General features: G+C 48.0%; 1 protein-coding gene across 2 annotated transcripts in view; it reads left to right on the plus strand.

The window, feature by feature from the left end:
• Positions 1-18,579, plus strand: part of GLRA1 (glycine receptor alpha 1) — an 81,546-nt gene that overhangs the window by 24,174 nt on the left and 38,793 nt on the right. For both annotated transcript variants that reach the window (XM_044241114.1, XM_044241115.1), the window contains exons 2-3: positions 7,675-7,802; positions 13,938-14,005. In XM_044241114.1, the coding sequence (XP_044097049.1) occupies positions 7,675-7,802; positions 13,938-14,005 (196 nt within the window). The remainder of the gene's footprint in view (positions 1-7,674; positions 7,803-13,937; positions 14,006-18,579) is intronic.

Raw genomic sequence — 18,579 nt, forward strand, 5'->3', positions numbered from 1 at the left:
TATTAGATAGAAGGTTATCCGGAGGAACAGACCAGAAGCAAGGATAAGGCATATGAAAGATCCCTAGAGATTCCCATTCCCTAGGGGCAGAGGAAGAACCAGATGGAGTCTCAAGGTTCCTTCCAGCTCCAAGGATCCAAGATTTTATCTTCCTACACAAGAGAATCATATTCAAATACATGTACTTTCTGACACAGATAAGGTTTTCTTACAGGGAGCAGATATAGCTGGGGGAGGTGAGCCAGGAAGGGGGAAGTAGGTGTTGTTCTGTAAGTCCCCAGGGAGAACTGGGCTCCAAACACACCAACTGGGACATTCTGCCCCCAGGGATGCTTAGCAGGTCACGAAGCGAGAGTAATAAGTTGTCAGGCCCTCCCTGGCCAGCCTAAGCCCCCTACTGCAATCAAATAAAATTGGAATTGCACAGCTGGCCATGAAAAGCCAGATGTTGACCTCAGGCGGCAACCCAGGCCAAGCTAAGGGTGACCAGCAGGGCCTGCACTGCACAGCAACCCCCAGGTTCCCGAATGCCAGGGCCAGGGCCCAGAAAACTGATCAAGTTCAGGAGACCAGAGAGTATCAGCTGCACCTCTTTCCAGGAGCCTAGGACATGAGCCCTCCCCAGGCCTCTACCTCTCCCCCCACCCCTTTCCCCAGGACAGCCCACAGGCAGAAGAAAGAAAGTTTTCCCCCTAAAATGCACAATATAGACAACAGCAAATGTTGTTTCTCTCTGAAAGTGCAAAAGCTAAAATTAAAACTCAGAAAAATTCTCTGATTCATATCCCCACCTTCCCCTAAATACTGCCTGCCTTCTCTGAACCACCATAGCCATCCAATGATACCTCCTAAGCTGGGTGGCGACCGCTGATGGTCGTTTATGTCCCTGATCTGTTCTATCTGGTCCACTATCAACAACAAGAGGGCCAAGGTCCTTCATCAACAAATGATTATTGATTGCTACCACACACCAAGCCCCGAAGGAGACAGACACAAACCCTACCCACACGGAGGGCGTTTTCTGTCGGCAATGACATGTTCATCTGCATCTCCCCCATAGTGCCTTACACGTTTAGTGGGTGCTTAATAAGTCAGAAGGATCAGAGCAGAAGATTTCACAGCAAGAGGGCCTGCAAAATGAAGCCAAGCTGGAGCTCCACAGTCTAGTCCCTGGACAGACTGATGAGCCGTCCTGGTACCTTCCCTGCTGGGTCAAGTCCCAGAACCCATCTCCGAGCAACCACCCTCCGCTGAACAGAAGTGGGCCCTCCACACAGAACAGGCCATTGTGCCTGACCGAATGCCAGCTGGCCAATTCACAGATGAGGAAGCTGAGGCCCATCTAGGGGACAGAATTAGCCCGAGACCACCCAGGAAGTTAGAGCTAGAGCTGCAACTACACTCCTGTTCCCCAGTTCCCACCTTAATGTGTTTTCTTCTGTTCCATAGTGACCTTCAAAACTGTGTCGTAAGTAAATGCCCGTGCAAGCAGCTAGCAGACTTTAAGACAACCTCGGACTAGTTGACCAGGTGCTTTCTGCCCAGAATAAATACTCTCTCATTGGATCACCTCCTTGCCAAGACAGAGGGGGTAGATATTCTGGCTCAAGTCAGAGGACAAGTTGCCTGGAAGCCAAGTTAGACACCCGTCACTGGGAGATGTTTTGGGAGGGCCCATTCCTCAAGCCTGGCCAGACCACGATTCAATAAAACCCGAAAGAGCTGAGCACTCAAGATGGATTCATTTTACTGTAAAGGGATTAGCGAGGGGTAATCTTACCTTAACTTTCGGACCCACTGTAAGGACAGAGACCCAGGGGACGAGTCCCTGCTACTCCCAACCTCACAGACTCCATGTTTCATCTTCACCGCTTACCATTGTTCTCTCTCTCTCTCTCTCTCTCTCCCTCTCCCTCCGCCACCCTTTCCTTCCCTCACACACGCCAAACGTCTTACAGTTCTCCAAGTCCTCTCTCCCCTCTAGACTGAACACGCGCTGTCCCTTCTACTCAAAGCGCTCCTCCTCCTCCCCTATTTCTTCCAGGCCAAACCCACACCCCACCTTCAAGCTCTACTATAAAAAATCGCTTTCCCCGCAAAGCCTCTTGGAAAGCCCCCACCGTCCCACTAAGTGCAGTTGCGCGCCGGTCCCTTGTGCTCACTGAACCCTTCGATTATAGGACTGGCCACACCTGAGGCACCTTCCCGTTCACATTCTCCTCTCCCTGCTCCACCTCCCTCCCCTTCTCAGCCCGCACCTGCAGCTTCTCCTCCAGCCCTGCCTGCCTCTCCCTAGGTTACCCTCTGCCTGTTAGACTCTCTCCTGCCCCTCACCTTGTCCTCCCTGTTTCCCACCCCGGACCTCCTGACTTCTCTACTGTATTGAGCCATGGAGATGGCATCTGTCAGGGGGACTTCCTCTGCTAACCCAGAATGGTTCTTGGTGGTGTGGGGCCATGCAGGGTATAATTGAAAACCGTTTCTCACCTGCATGGTGCCAACCCCAGCTCATTTGAAATTCAGATTGACAGCTCCATATCGATTCCCTATTTCCAATTGATGTTGCAACAGGAGAATGAGAACCTGAGCATTGATCTGGCCTTTCTTCCAACAAATCCCTGAAACATGAGCTGTTCCACTGGAAAGAAATCTCGAGACTGGATTGGGAAAAACCACGTCACAGACATGCTCATGTTCCCTCAAAAGATTCCAGACAAATTTAGATGCCAAGAACAAATGTGTGTAAAGGGGGTTGGGGGGAGAGGGAATATTACGGACTTATAAAATGATAGTTTAGGGCCAGAAGCACTCTTAGAGACTTTTCTAACCCCCTTATTTTGTAGCTTGGGAAACTGAAAGCCACAAAGGGGAGTGACTCTCTGAAGATCACACATCCCCCACTTCACAGTGTCCCCCTGCTTCCACCCCCCATCCCCTGCTTGGAAACCCACTCCTGGATCTTTCCACGGTCTCTTTCATTAGGAATCAAAACTGAAGTCCTTTAAGTACCAAAGTCTCCCTGTGTGACAAATCTCCAGACACTAAGGTGACTCTGTCCAGTCACTGCAGCTTTTGTCATAAAGCCTTCCCAGTGAGGGACAGAGAGCACACTTGGTCCCAGAAGACCTCACTGTCTTTCTGAAATTACTATTAATCAAATCTGTCTCAACCGAGTCTGATTCATTCCATTACATTCCAGTAATCCCTGAAACAATTTGCATCATAGGGTCAGCAAATCCTCACAATCAAAGGTCTCATTTCTCAGGTTCATCCCCAGCTTCTCTGTTCAGTAGCTCACGGTCTATAAGCAAATGTTCAAGTTCACCAGAGGTAGTGGTTCTAAATGTGCACCAAGGGCTCCTTGATGCACATGTACTCTGCACAAAAGCACAGAGCACGAATTTACTATAGGGGGCCCTTGAACTAATTCCCTGTGAACTGTGCTTTCTAAATATAGATGGAAATGTACAATGATTATCAAGTGGAGGGGCATGGCTATTTTGACATTCAAATAAAGACTCTGCATGTAGAAAAGAATTAGAGAGATTTTGGTCTTGGGCAGTAAGAGATGGGGTAGTTCACACAGAGTATCACTGAATTATGATTGAGCTCTTTCCTTTTCAGATCTCATTAAAGTCTCAGACAGGTGTTAATGTGTCTCCAACCTTTTCGCAATCCTTGCTGGTCTTCCCCTGGGACTCTGGGCAGGCCTTGCTGTTGTGAATGTTGGTAATCAATAGCGGGCAACTAGAATCTTAGGCTTCTCTTTTTGTTTTGTTTTCACCGCTTTCCCTCTTGGGGGTTATGTCTATTCCGGGAAACAATGGTGCTTTTTCATTTTTAAGTTGCAAAATACCAAGTCCGGTGTTTAAAAAGAGTAAGTTTGAAAGAAGTGAGGTGATTTAAGGAAATATTGTAACTGACGAGGACAGGTGGTGCAGAAACACAGAATCAAAAATGTGAAAGCGATCCCCAGAAAACCCAGAGGTACGGGATACCAGCTGCGACTAGCGAATCTCAGAATTTCAAAGAATTCTGCCGTGAATCCCTTGAGGACACAGATCATGGGGCGACCCACAACCCTTTCTTCTCCACGTTTCAGGGTGGGGAGTGCAGCTGCGGGATCAAAACTGTCGAGTCAGACTCCTGTTCTGATGCTCCCAGATGTCACAGGAAACCATAAGCTTCCACCACAAATAGTAATAATAGCAGCGAAGCTGTGGATACTCTTCACAGTTTACTAGGCTTTCCCATATGTTGCAGCTTTTGGATGAAACAGAGCTTTAAAATTTGAGTTCTAAACCCTTCTGTCGTGAAAGTGCTGTGTGACCTGAGGCCAGTTACTTAACCTCTCAGAATCTCCACGGCCTCAATTCAGCTCCCCGTGCCAGAGCTTATAGGGAGTCAGTGGCCAGGTAACTGGACCGGAAATGCAGCAGACTTGGGAGCTGGGTGACCAGAGGACTCCTCGGCTTGGGGGAGGATTCTGGTATTAAATGGCACATTTCGCTAATAGCAAATGGTAGAGGGCAATTTGGGGCGAATTCATTCTCTCCCAGTACGGCATAATAGGATTCAGGCTTATGAAAGAGGCCTAAGGGCCAAGAGATGGCGGGTGCTCTCCTAGCTGCTGGGAGGGAGTACCATGTTCCCAAATCTTATTATCTGAGAGGAGGGGCTGTAGAGAGAACAGGAGCTTATGAAAGCTTCATAACCACCACTCCTAGAAAGGCTCTAGAAGTGAATTATAGCAGCAGAAAAGTCGTAAATCTCCAGTTGGACGCCTGTGGTCCCGTCGGCTCACCCCAGAGCCACAGAGCAGCCATGAGTCTGGCGGTGAATGGGGAAAAGGCTGGGACTACGGTACTAACTTGGGCCCACAGCAGGCATCTGGAGAGGTCTCCCAGTCACTAGGGCCAGTGGTGCAGCGGAAAGCAGCAGTGAGACCAGAAGATGTCCCCAGACGGGCTCTGAACTGCTTCAAACACACACACACACATGCACACACACATGCACACACGTACACATGTATACACACAGAGCAAGGCAAGAGCAAGACAATATACCGAGGGCCCACTATGTCCCAAGAACTGTCCTTGGTTGTTTTTTAGCTGTGCTACCTCAGTTACCACTCATGTAAAACTAATGTGACCTATGGGACAACTCAAGTTCAGAGAGGTTGAGTAACTTCCCCAAGGTCACACAGCTTATAAGTAAGTGAGACAGGATAAATTCCAGACATGTGTTCTCAATGCTATCTTACATTACATTTCACGGTACATTTCAGAAGCACATACAGGTAATGCGCATACCACATCCACACATCCATACAAGCCTTCCACACACTCACACCCTATACCCAACACGTACATCTACCCCACATGGACACATACAGATGCCACACGTAACAACACACTTCCACATGAACAGAGGTATTCACATGTTTGCACATACGTATCTGTGTAACACAATCCATCGCATATCCACAAACACCCCAACACATCCCAGTCCTCACACACATCCGTACCCATCCACTCACTTGTACATATCACACCTAGAAACCTGTCCACATCACACCCTCTCACAAACATCCAGGCTTTCACACACACACACACACACACACACACAGTAAAATGCATTGTCCCTCATCTTGACAATCATAACGAGCTCCTGAGTATGTGGATAAGGGATCTTCAGGTTAGGTAACATGAGTGTTTAATAATCCTGAAGTGCCTTCTGGACCTGCACTGGAATACCAGATCACTTTCGGTATTCTTCATTACTGGAAATAATAGTCTAATTACTTTAAAAATTGTTAATCCATACATGAATATTTATGAAGACCCTACTAACCAGAATATTTGATTAATTAAAGTAGCATCGTATTCATTCATTCATTCACTGTGCAGTTGCCGAGTATCAATTATGCCTGAGACACCATCGTAGACACAGCAGGGGATTGAAAGAACAAGTGAACAAGACCATGATTCCTGGTCTTCAAACACAAGCACAACTATGTTACCAGGTAGCATGGTCCAGGGCCTGGTGAGCGAGGGATGTGACGGGAAAGGGGGACGAGGAGACAAGATGGCTCTGGAGCTTGTAGACCCAGACAGTGGCCAAACTCAGGCGCTGTCTGGGGAAGTGGGATCTGCAGGAGCAAGTTCAGAGAGGAAGCTGGGGCATCCCGTTCACGAGATGAATTTGAGGCACGGGCAGGTTTGCCAATGAGTAAAGGGGGCTTCTGCAGCAGCCAGGAGGAGACAGACTTGAGAGTCGTTCCTTAGAGGGGATCACTTAAACCGTTACAACTGTGAGATCAGAAACAAGCAAAGACAAAAAACAAGAGCGGTTGAGTGCGGATCTTTGGGGAACGCAATGTCCTACTTGGCTAGGTGACAGAAGCTCCCATCTTATGCAACACACACACACACACGGGCGTGCACACACTCATCCCCCTACGCATGGCCGTTCCGCAGCGTACCAGCTTCTGACAGGGCCGCACGCCACGGCGGCGCCTGCTCCCAGCCATCTCTCCTGCTATCATTTCAGGACTAGGACAGCTCTCTGGCCCAAAGCAATGCAAGACTGTTCTCGAACCTTTCAGCTTCCAATCTTGACCCTTCTTGGGGATCTGCGCACCTCATGGCAGGGGGACAGCCACTGTTCATAGACATCAGTAATTCACGCTACGGCATGAGTGAGGACCTGAAACCGCTTGGTCGCTGGGGGCTGGTGACAGAGACGGTGTGGAGCACCTCCTCAGGCCACTCTCAGACCCCCCCGGTCTGGACGCACAGAGGCAGGCTGGTTTACTCGGGGACATCCCTCCGCGTCTTCCACTAACTGTGCTTCAACGTTCCCAACTGAGCGTTTTCAAAAGCGTATGTTTCGTGAGACGGTGGTCCCCTAAGTATAGGCCTCCAAGCTTGTTAAAGCTTCTGAGAAGACTCGAGGTAAAGATGCCTGATTAAATTTCTGTTCCCGAATGTATTTGACTCGGGCAACCTTTTTTTTTTTTTTTTAATTAGTGGCTGATTCTGAAGAGCAGCTTCAGGGAATGGCTAGACTAGGAGATCTCTGAGAGTCTCTGGATGAGTTTTCCCCCAGACCCGTGAGAGGGCAGCGCCTGCTGGGAAGCTGACCCTTCAACCTCCCCCCCAGGGAGGCCCCGCAGCCGAGTGTGATTGCACAAAACCCCAGAGACAAAGCCTGAGGAGGCAGAGGCTTCTCGGCAGCCTCAGACCCACAGCAGCCTGCCAGGGTCCCGTGTTGGCCGACAGCTGGCCAAGTAAACCGCTGAACCTGGTCTTTCCTCATTAAGGACACACACTGCCTATTTCTTTTTTTTTAAGATTTTATTTATTTATTTTATTTATCAGAGAGAGAGAGAGGGACAGAGAGCGAGCACAGGCAGACAGAGAGGCAGGTAGAGGCAGAGGGAGAAGCAGGCTCCCTGCCGAGCAAGGAGCCCGATGTGGGACTCGATCCCAGGACCCTGAGATCATGACCTGAGCCGAAGGCAGCTGCTTAACCAACTGAGCCACCCAGGCATCCCCACACACTGCCTATTTCTCAGGCTGAGAACACTTTGGTGGTTCTTGGGTGTGGGCGAGGCTGGTCTGTGAGCTCAGGGTCATCATTAACCCTCTGCTTTCCTCTCTCCTTTCTTAGCCTTGCTGCGTCCAAGGAGGCTGAAGCTGCCCGCTCCGCGCCCAAGCCTATGTCACCCTCGGATTTCCTGGATAAGCTAATGGGGAGAACCTCTGGATATGATGCCAGGATCAGGCCCAACTTTAAAGGTAGAGAAAACTTGCCTTCCAGATCCTCCGGGATCTGCTTTCCTAGATTACAGAAGCAGGCAGCGTGGTATTGTATGCAGATGGTAAACTCCTGCAATGAATCCCATGACTCTTCCCTTCCCCAGAGGCAGACATTGCTAGTCAGTTCTGTCTCCTCCCCACCAAGTCCAAACAAATTCTCAGAGAATTGCCTTCAGCCATACCTCTGGTTGCCAGGTGTCAGTAGGTGAATTAAAACCTACTGGTGGGGGCACCTGGGTGGCTCAGTGGGTTAGGCCTCTGCCTTTGTTTGGCTCAGGTCATGATCTCAGGGTCCTGGGATCGAGCCCCCACATCGGGCTCTCTGCTCAGCAGGGAGCCTGCTTCCTCCTCTCTCTGCCTGCCTCTCTGCCTACTTATGATCTCTCTCTGTTAAAAAAAAAAAAAAAAAAAAAGTCTTAAAACCTACTGACTCTCTCTGGCATAACGGACAGATAGACAAACATGGAATGTGGGGAAACAGGTCCACATTTTGTTTCGTACGCTCTGAACTTTGATAAGTCACTTACCTGCTCTGGGCTTCAGTTCCTCATCTCTGCGGGGATTGAGTGGGCTGTACCTGTGGGCTTTAAACTATGCTTCATGGAGCTCTCAGCCTTCCACTATGTGCCCGAAAAGGGAGTCGAGGGAATAAGGAGCAAACTCACCCTTGCTTCTCCCCCAAGCCATCCTACTTTTATTTGTTTTAGAGAAAAAACTTCCAGCAAAAATTCATCTGCTGGAAGTTCCCAGGGATTAATATATAATTTTGAAACATTCTATTCTCAGAGTCACGATTTCAAATGGCTACAGAGATTAGGAAGGTCACTTTACTGAGTGAGGTGAGCCCAAAGTAAGGCCAAATGGGGGTTGTAGGGACTGTGGAGAAATAGAGGTACGGACCCCTTGAAAGGGGACAGCCTCTCCTTAGCCCCAGCCCACAGTTACCCTGCAGGAATCAGGGCCCCACATTTCCAGATCATCCGGTATTCTAAGATGAGCCAGAAATCAAGATTTATGCAAAATTTCCTGATGCCAAAAACATATAAATTTAAACAAAACACGTTTGTGAGCCAGATATGCCCTGTGGGTGACCAATTTACAAATCCTCACTGGAGTGATCTGAAAAGCTTCTTCCAGCTCAGAGTTCTACAAGATCCCGATGTCTGTTACTAGAGGAGATGGGTCCCCTTTGTCCGTGGATGCCCCAGAAGTTGCAGTGATCTCAAGCAGAGCAGAGTTCTGCAGGTGTGGTCTTGGGGTGCTCCTGGGACCCTGCATACTCTGACATTCCCCCCAGGACCCCTGCAGAAATCTGGTTTCAAGGACTAGCCTAGCCTCTGAAGACTGCGAGGACTGCTAGCCTCCGAATCAATTCTTGATTCCAGATGCCCTTCCTCACTGTTCCTTTTGGCTTAAGTCCAAGACCAAATAAGGGATGTGACAGCTGGTAACAGCTTCCTAATATTTGCTTACCTTGCTCCCCGTTCCCTAAGTACCCTTCTCAGAGTGCTCTGCAAATGGAGAGTGGTCTGTGAGATGCACTGGGGTCGATTCTTGGGGGCCCACCTCCCACTCCTGTTTACCTCCCGGCTCCCCTGGTCCCTTCTCCTGAAGCCCTATCTTCCGCATCCTTAGCATAACCCTGGTTCCCTCAAGGACCAAGGTTGCTGCCATAGTGTCTGGACCCCAGCCCTTCACCAGGGTCACAATCTCAGACACCCAGAAGGATCAGGTAGGACACCTGAGTGATGCAGGATGGGGATAAGGGAAAACCAGAAAGCATAGGCTCAGCCAAGGGCAGCCACCTGTCAGGTCCTAAGGTAGTGCCAGGCAGGAATGCAGGCCCCAGGCAGCACGCCTTCCGAGATAAGACTTGAGTCTGGGGTTTTCTGTGAAATCTTCCAAGTTGGCAGCTAAATGATATCTTTTAGAAACACCATTGGCCAAATCCAACACATTCAAGACCTGACAGCCAGGTTACCTCCTGCACTACTGGCAATTTTCCGAAATTCCGGCCCACCTCGCCCCCTGGTGGGCTCTCTCTGAACTCCATGTGACTGCCGCAGTCTAGCTCTCCTGAGAAAGGAGAATGGAACTCGATTGTGTACATACGCATCCAAGGCTCATGTATTCCTCGTCCTTTATGCACAGCACTGCACTTGGCACATAGGTGGCCCTCAGTAAACCTTCCAACATGGAATGAATGAACGAATGAACCAAAATATATGCTAAGGCTTTAAATAGTTAAGTGACTTTCCCAAGGGATGCCATCAAGACTAGGGATTTTCACTCAGTTAACTACATTCACTTCTTTGTCTAATGCTAGTGATTTGTTGATTTATTTAATCGTTCATTTATTTACTTACTTACTTGCTTAGCAGTGGACAGTTTTAAGAAAGAAACTTGCACCCAGACTATAAAATTATTGAATCAAGGGCCCTTCTCCTCCCCAGTCTGAGAGACTTACTTTGAACAACTGGGCCCCAAATCTACAGGCCTAGATAATGTCTTAGACTTTTCCCAAACCTGCCGTGTCTCTACCCAATTCGGTGCCCTCCAAGTCAGGCTCTGAGCAAGGCACATCTTTCTGGAAGACCCTCCACAGGCCCCACCCGACCTCACTGCCCAGGAAATGGGAAGCAAGGTTTCTCTGTTCTCCCTCACGGTAAGAGCTGAAATGTTGGCAGGAGGGTTCTCCTGCCCCTGAGTCCTCTGGTCCCTTCACACTTCCACTCAAAGCACAAGTGGGATTTCCAAAAGCCCCATACAAACCACAGAGCTCCCAAAAAGGCCATGTAGATAAGGCCCTATGACCCTAACACAGAGGAAGAGGCCTGCATTGTTTGAAAACTCCACGGAGTGATTAATCACTCAGCAGTTCCCTTCAAGCACCAGAAAACTTGCCTGCTCTTGACTCTCCTGAAGACAGAGGGGCAGGAACAGCAGCCTCAGTCTGCAGAGTACAGTGGCAATAAAAATCAGAACACGGAAGGAAAGCGCGGGAAAACTGGAATCCAGTCCTCGCACAACTGACGGGACAGTGCGACCCGAAGGCCATCCCTTGACAAACCTGGGCCTCTGTTTCTGCATCTATAAAACAATCCAGTAGGACGTAGGCCCTTCTAGCACTGATAGTCTGTATCTTTCTTAAGACTTTGTGTAGGATAATGGCTCCCAGGATCAGGGACACTGCCTAATACCAACACATACACAAAAAGCAAAATTAAACTTTAATATTTAATGAAATATATACATTATCCCACTGCCAAAGGCAGCCAGATTGTAATTTTCTCGAGGATAATTTAATTTCAGATTTATATCAATGAACCGCACCTCCCCGTGGGGTCCCTTTCGCTGGCGCCCTCTCACACACATAAATCAGGATCTAATTTATATGAGAGTCACAGCAACAGACACTTGCAGGGCCTGGGTGGGAACTCTGAGTGCGTCATGTTGAGGCAAGGGCAGTAACTCTTTGGGGCATCTTAATGGTATGAGACCAAATGAAAAGAAAAGCCTGGGTCTGAGTCTAAATGAGGTGGGGGGGTTCTTTAATGGGTCTTTGTTTAGGTGGAAGTGACGAGGAGGCAGATTTCCACTCAGCATAAGGGAAATTTTTTAGCAGAGCAGAAGTAACCAGCTATGGAAAGAGCTGCGGACGATGAAATGAGTTCCCAGCTGCCGGAGGTGTTCAAGCACTCAGCCTTGAACGGGAGCTCGAGCCATTCTAGCAGTGGTCCCTAAACTTGGCTGTGCGTGAGAATCACCCTGGTCGCTTGTTCAATAATACATTCTGGGCTAAGCTCCCATGATTCAGGTTCACTGGGTCTGGGATCAGGCTGACGAATCTGCAGTTTAAATGGTTACCCAGGGGTGCCTGGGTGGCTCAGTGGGTTAAGCCTCTGCCTTTGGCTCAGGTCATGATCTCAGGGTCCTGGGATCGAGCCCCGCATCGGGCTCTCTGCTCGGCAGGGAGCCTGTTTCCCCGCCTCTCTCTCTCTGCCTCCCTCTCTGCCTACTTGTGATCTCTGTCTGTCAAATAAATACATAAAATCTTTAAAATAAGTAGATAGATACTACATAAATACTACATAAATAAATAGATACTACTAAAATAAGTAGATAGATACTACGTATTCTATAGCAGTTTGGGAAGAAATTGATGAGGTGACCCTTAAGAAATCCTTCAGTCCCCAAATCCTGTAACCTCGTAGTTCACATGAATGGCTTCCATAAGGTAATTCCAAACCAAAGGAGCTCAGAGTGTCTACCTAGATCCAGAGATAGTCTCCCAGACTGATGGGGAAGTTGTGACCTAGAAATGGGAAGGTGCCTGAATCAGACTGCCCATGAATATCGGAGCTGTGTCGAAAACCCACGGAGCCTGGCACTCCCTTGGAGGGAAAGCCTGGATTCCCACCACAAGACTGGGTCCGTTCTTACACACGAAGATTTCTGAAAAGAAGGAAACTTTGACTGAGTTTGGGTAAAATGTTTGGGCTCCCCTTTAAAGAGGGGCAGAGAGGAGTGGATCACAGAGGACACAAAGACATCTGCTTCCTTCTCTCCACAATCGGAAAACTTGGGTGTGAGTCCTGGCTCCACCACCTGCTGGCTAAATAAGCCTAAGTAAGTTATTAAAACTCTCAGCTCCGCAGCAGAGATAGTGATTTCGCCCTGGCCCCCTCAGGACCTCATGAGGATCAACAAGAAAGCAGGCCTGAAAAATTTCACAGATTGCATATTGCAATCTCCATGGGAAGGATTATGAACTGTTATCCAAGTCTTACTCCCTTCAAGGTCAGCTCAAGGTTTATTACCTTCAGGAGATCTTTCCTTATGCCTTGCATAAGAACCTCTCTTAGACCTAGACTCCTACTGTTCATAGCAATCTTACCCATAGTCTCACACACCTCTCTGGCTACTTTTTTTTTTTTAAGATTTTATTTATTTATTTGACAGAGAAAGATCACAAATAGGCAGAGAGGCAGGCAGAGAGAGGAGGAAGCAGGCTCCCTGCCGAGCAGAGAGCCAGATGCAGGGCTCGATCCCAGGACCCTGAGATCATGACCTGAGCCAAAGGGAGAGGCTTATTACACTGAGCCACCCAGGCACCCCAGCCCTCTCTGGTTATTTTATACTGGACCCCTTGTTAGCTCATGGGAAAGCCCAGTGTTTAAAATCCCGCATTCTACCACTCTGTGACCTTGAGCATGTCCCTTCCTCTCTCTGAATCTCTTTCTTCCAAGTACAGCCAGTCATCAGCTTTGGAATTAGAGAAATCTGAACTCCAACTCTGGCTCAACCACTTACTAGCTGTGTGGCCTTGAGCAAATGATCTCTCAGAGCCTTTGTTTGCTCATCGACAAAATGGAGGTAATAACTGTATCTTCTTCTGGAGTTGTGGAGAGGATATGAGATAGTATTGGTAACACTCTCAGGATAGCAGCAAACCCTGTAATGCTCAGTAGTAGGTAACTGCTTCCATTAATAAAAATGAAGAGATTGGGTTTCAACTGGACAGAGGTCCCCTAACCATGAGATCCCAAAGAGCAAATATTCCTCCATGTCTTTCCTACCTTTTGCAGTAGAATTCAAATAGCTTGCCTGGAAAGTATTTAATAAAGACTTATGGACTTCCCTTGAGGTTCCCTCTGGATTCCTCAGCTGGTAATCCCCATCCATGCCCTTTCAGGCAATCTTTCTTGGTTCATAAGTTCAAGGCAAGGAACTTGCTGTTCCTTGCGATTCCCAAGATGGCCTCCAAATGCTGGAGCCATAAATACATTTCAGCCACAAATTAGAAGGCAGCTGATGGGGTTTGGGGAAGGGATTTCGGCCATATGGCAGGACGATGAATCATCCTATTTTAATGAAAGTACATCCTAGCTCAGCCTCTGGTGTTCTGTACCTGGTGCTCACTTGGGGACCAGGGAATCTGGCACAGTCATGTGGCTGGGAGTCCCCTACTGCTCAGGGGTGGGGTGGAGGGCAAGCAAGGGTCTCCTCCACCAAGAGGGAGCCATCCCTGAAGTCAGTGTTCCAAGAAGGGTCCTGTCCTGTGGGTTTCTTCCTGGTCGTGGAGCTAAGCAGGAAATCTCTTTTGATTGGCAGGTCCCCCGGTGAATGTGAGCTGCAACATTTTCATCAACAGCTTCGGTTCCATTGCAGAGACAACTATGGTGAGTGAGTCAAAATACAGGCTGCTATTTCCTGCTGGGGACGTCTCACTCCCAGAAGTATGTCCCCTCTGCACTGGGCTCCCCTGAGGAGGTAGGAAATCTGGTATTTTTTTCAGATCTCCAGTGCGTACCGTGTGACTTGGGTATTGTTACTGTCTTATTCAGTGTTCTGGGTAAAGACATTCATCCGCAAACGGCCAAAGAGCCAGCAGGGCTAGTGCACGCAAAACACCCAGGACCACAGACATAAAATTAAGGCAACAGGCTGAAGTTTTATATGAAAAGAAAATGTTGGGACGCTGGGTGGCTCAGTCGGTTAAGTGTCTGCCTTCGGCTCAGGTCATGATCTCAGGGTCCTGGGATGGACTCTCACATCAGGCTCCCTGCTCAGCGGGGAGTCTGCTTCTCCCTCTGCCTGCTGCTCCCTTTGCTTATGCTCTCTCTCTCTGACAAATAAATTAATAAAATCTTTTTTTAAAAATGGTCAAAAGAAAATGCAAAGAGCTACTTGTAAGTTTATAATTCAACTGTGCAAGAGCGGAAGACTGCTTCTAGAAGCCTCAGTGGGTCTATTGGGTTGATTCGAGTCCTCTCTATGCTTTTGTGTGTATTTCAACATTCTCACTATAAAAAGTTTAAAATAAATCACTATACTGGAAAAAAAGACCAGAAGGGAAAAATACAAAAGCATTAATAGCAATTATCCCTGGACTGCAGACTTACAGATAATTTTTAATTTTCTTCTTTCATTCTTTCCCTATTTTTTGAGTTTCTGCAAGGAGCAAATATTGCATTTGTGATTATAAATACTTTACTACTTTAAAATCTTTTCCCAATCCTTGAAAACAAAGGAACTACAAAAAATCAATTGTACTGGTTTTGAAAAGAGTGATCGAACTTGTGAGAAAGTAATTAGAGCTGCCTAAAGTCATCGCTTTATGAGCCAAGTGAGAGCAGGCAGCCAATCACCAAGTCCTTGTTACTGTCCCCAAGACAGATGTTACTGCCAGGAAGTCCATTTCTGGACATCCACCCATTCCTGGACATCCCACTACCCCTAGTCAAGTTCAGGCTTCCTTGGGACTTGCTCACGTTACTGCAAAAGAGTCTTAAATCTCATCCGGCCCCTCTCCGAGCCCTCTTTCTCACACATTGGTCTTCCTGATATACAGATCCAACCACACCACTGTCCTGTTCAGCGCCTCCCTGGTGTCTCCCCGTCACTTTCATTAAGCCCCAATTCCTTTGCAAATCTTAGAAGGCCCTCGGTGATTCTGCCCTGCCTCACTTCTTCTCTCTCACATCCTCTTCTGGATAATGGAAAGGCCTAGAGTTCTCCAGTCAGGCATGTCTCTGTGCTGATGCCATGGAGGACTCTGCCTAGAGCACCACACCAGCCCTCCTTCCCCTACTGACTCCTTCCTATTCTCCTCTAAGTTGGAAGCAGAAGCAGCTGGCATACTTTCACACCTGTGTACATATGTGAGCTCACCTGCATTCTTGACCCAAGGCTACAATGAGTTCTTTCCACCCATTCTCCTGACACATTTAACAGTATCTGTAGTAGCACTTACCACTTGGTAAGTACCATGGAACACAGTTAATGGTCTGCTTATTCATCCCCGCTCTCGCTACCATGTAACTTAGTGCTGGGGTGCAATCTTGTCTCATTTCCTGTGGCAACCTCAGCAGCTGGCACAGTGATTTAATAACATGTGCTCGGTGACTTTTTAAGATAAATAAACCAAACATCAAGTAGGGTCTGTTGATTCACACAATTATTTGGTCCTAAACGTTTATGGAGATTAGATCTAATCTTTCAATCCCAGACTGGCAAAAATCACTGAGCTCTCTAGGTCATGGGGCAAATGGTCCAAAATCTGTCCTTTTGCAAAGAGGCCTGTCTTGATAGGGTCAAGTCGACCCTGACTGCATCCAAAGGACAACTGATCAAACTCCCTAAAATTTAATAGGCCTATTATCTCCAAATGGAGATGATCCCACCTATTGACTAGGAACAAACATGGCTGCCTTTCATTGGTATCCTGGTCAAGAAGCCAAGTTTTCCCACACTTCAAATGCATGTCTTGAGAGCTCCTAATGCTTTTCTTCTTATCCCTCCCAAATCAGAAGCACATTATTCATATGCTCTGTGTGGTGACTGTTGACACTTCCACTCTTCTTCTGGAACGGTAAATAATCATCAGATCAAGTCAGGGATCTCCCAGCTCTGTAAAGAATTTGGTTCTTGGAGGACACCTACTCTCCAACTTGTTTCCCTACAATGGCTGCACAGAGATCAATTTCCTAGACACAGGTTCCTCCTAAAAGAACAGCAGTTTTGCCCTTATCTTGTGTGGGGGTTACAAGCCCGGCTCTGGCATCATACAGACCCGACCTCACTCACTGTGTATGAGGAGCTGACTTGCTTCATGTCTTTAAGCCTCGTAAAATCCCAGTGATGACTAACATACTGACTTCATCAAGGTATCATGGGTAGAAATTATGTACAAGAAAGTTTTTATCACAGTAAATGCTTTTTTTCAGTGCTCTTAATGTTTCCCATGATAACGTTGATGATGATGACAATGGAGCCCCCAAAGCTATCGCTGATCAGCATAGGACCTTGACCTTCCATTTCCCCTCCCCCTTCTGTCTACCTTTCCAGACTTCAGTCCTGGTGCCTTTTGCTCTCTCTAGAGACAGCATAGCAATTCAGACACAATCTTCCGTGGCCAGACAAAACTTGAGGTTCAGCCCCATGACCCTGGACAGGGTAGCCTGAGTCAGCCTCCTCATCTGCAGAGTGGGGTACCAGTAGCCTCCCCCTTATGACCTATTGTGAGGATTAGGAAACAAAGCATAGAAAATGCCAAGCATAGTGCTTGACGCAAAGTACAAGCACAGTGGATATCAGCCATAATTATTAAATAGCACTTACAATTTTCAACACATTCCACACCCACTCTCTCATCTGATGCCTGCACTAACCCCTCGGTCTTCCAAGCACTCTGTACACAGTAGACATAGTCGACACTCTGTCGCCCAGTGTGCAGCTGAGGAAGCAGACACGGACACACCAGCAGGGGCTAAAGACCCAGTTCTCCTGACCCACAAAAGGTGTTCCCTGTGCACCACACTGAGTCCCATCAAAGCTCAAAGACTCAGGAAATCGAGGGACCACAGAGCCGCACAGCAGGCTTAAGCAACCACCTAAGCATCACAAACGTGGAAATCCAACCTCACCTGGTGCCAGGCTCAGCACGCCTCAGGGGAAAATCGTACACACTAAAACTGGAGCTAGCCCACAAGGGAAGCCTGGGGGGACATGGCCCCCTGCAGGGGAGAAACCAAATCCACAGACAAAGAATGAAGACTTGGCAATGACCTGCCTCCTTGGGAGTGGTCCACTGGTGACATAGTTTTCTCCCTCTTAATAATGTTAATCCAGAATAGGAGTTAACCATGTTCGGCTCATACATTCCACGATACTATCATTTTCCTCCCCACTGGGCCCTTAGTTATCTATATGCATTTCATTTACTTTGCAGATAATTTCAAAAGAACATAACCTAGTATCTCAGAACTAGAAAAAAGCCTTAAGAAATTGTCGAAGGTAGTCCTTCATTTTACAGAGAAGGAATCTGACCGCTGGAGTGGGGACATCACTTGAGCAAGGTCACGAACCATGGTACAAGTGTGACAGAAATCCAGGTCGAATGCTGTTCGTGCGGCCAAGGCTTCCCCTCCCCCGCTCAGCTTCTTTCTCACCTAGATCCCACCGACCAAACGTTTGGACCATTTTCCCGTTCGAGCCTCTTTCCTTGTCACTCAGAATATGCTTGGAGAACAAGACAGGAGCCGCAACCACGCCTTAAATGCTACTGCAGGCCAGGCAGTGAGCAGAGCCCTCCTGCCTGTGTCATCTCATTCAGAGCTCATGGCAACCTTCATGAAGCATGACATATTATCTCCATTTTACAGATAAGTAAGCAGAGGCTCAGAAAGGTTAACTTACTTGCATAAAGTCACACAGCTCATCAGTGGCAGAGGTAGAATTTGAATTCAGATCTGATCTCCCCCCAAAGCCCATCTTCTCCTGAGCCAAATATAAATATATCATTCCTGGATGTTTGGAATTCCCCAGGCCTTGCTTGTTTCCTTTTATCATAAGGAAATCAGAGATGAAGGAGAACTTCACTGAATAGACTCCCAGCCTAGGACCTGGCCTCGCCGACCATGCAAAAAGCTGGTGGTGCCCCCTGGGCCCATGTGGCAGAAACTTTCCAGGCAGTATTTGTTCTCCCAGAGCAGCAGGAGTGCAGAGCAGCTCTATAAACAGCTGGAGTCCCCAGGCCCAACTGTCTGCTTCCCAGGGCCTGGCTTTATTTACCAGAGCTAACAGACCTGAGCGCAGAGAGAGGCAGCCAGAAAAGCAACGGGGATCTCTACCCATTCCTGACGAGGGGAACGCTGGAGCTGCCAGACCTTCATCTGACCTTTCTAGGGACTTTCATTGAGGCGAGGCAGAAAATGAGTGCAGGGTTGGAACAGGAATGGAAAAGAGAGAAGGA

The sequence above is a fragment of the Neovison vison genome, chromosome 1, assembly GCF_020171115.1.
Source record: "Neovison vison isolate M4711 chromosome 1, ASM_NN_V1, whole genome shotgun sequence".
Taxonomy (NCBI): Eukaryota; Metazoa; Chordata; class Mammalia; order Carnivora; family Mustelidae; genus Neogale; species Neogale vison.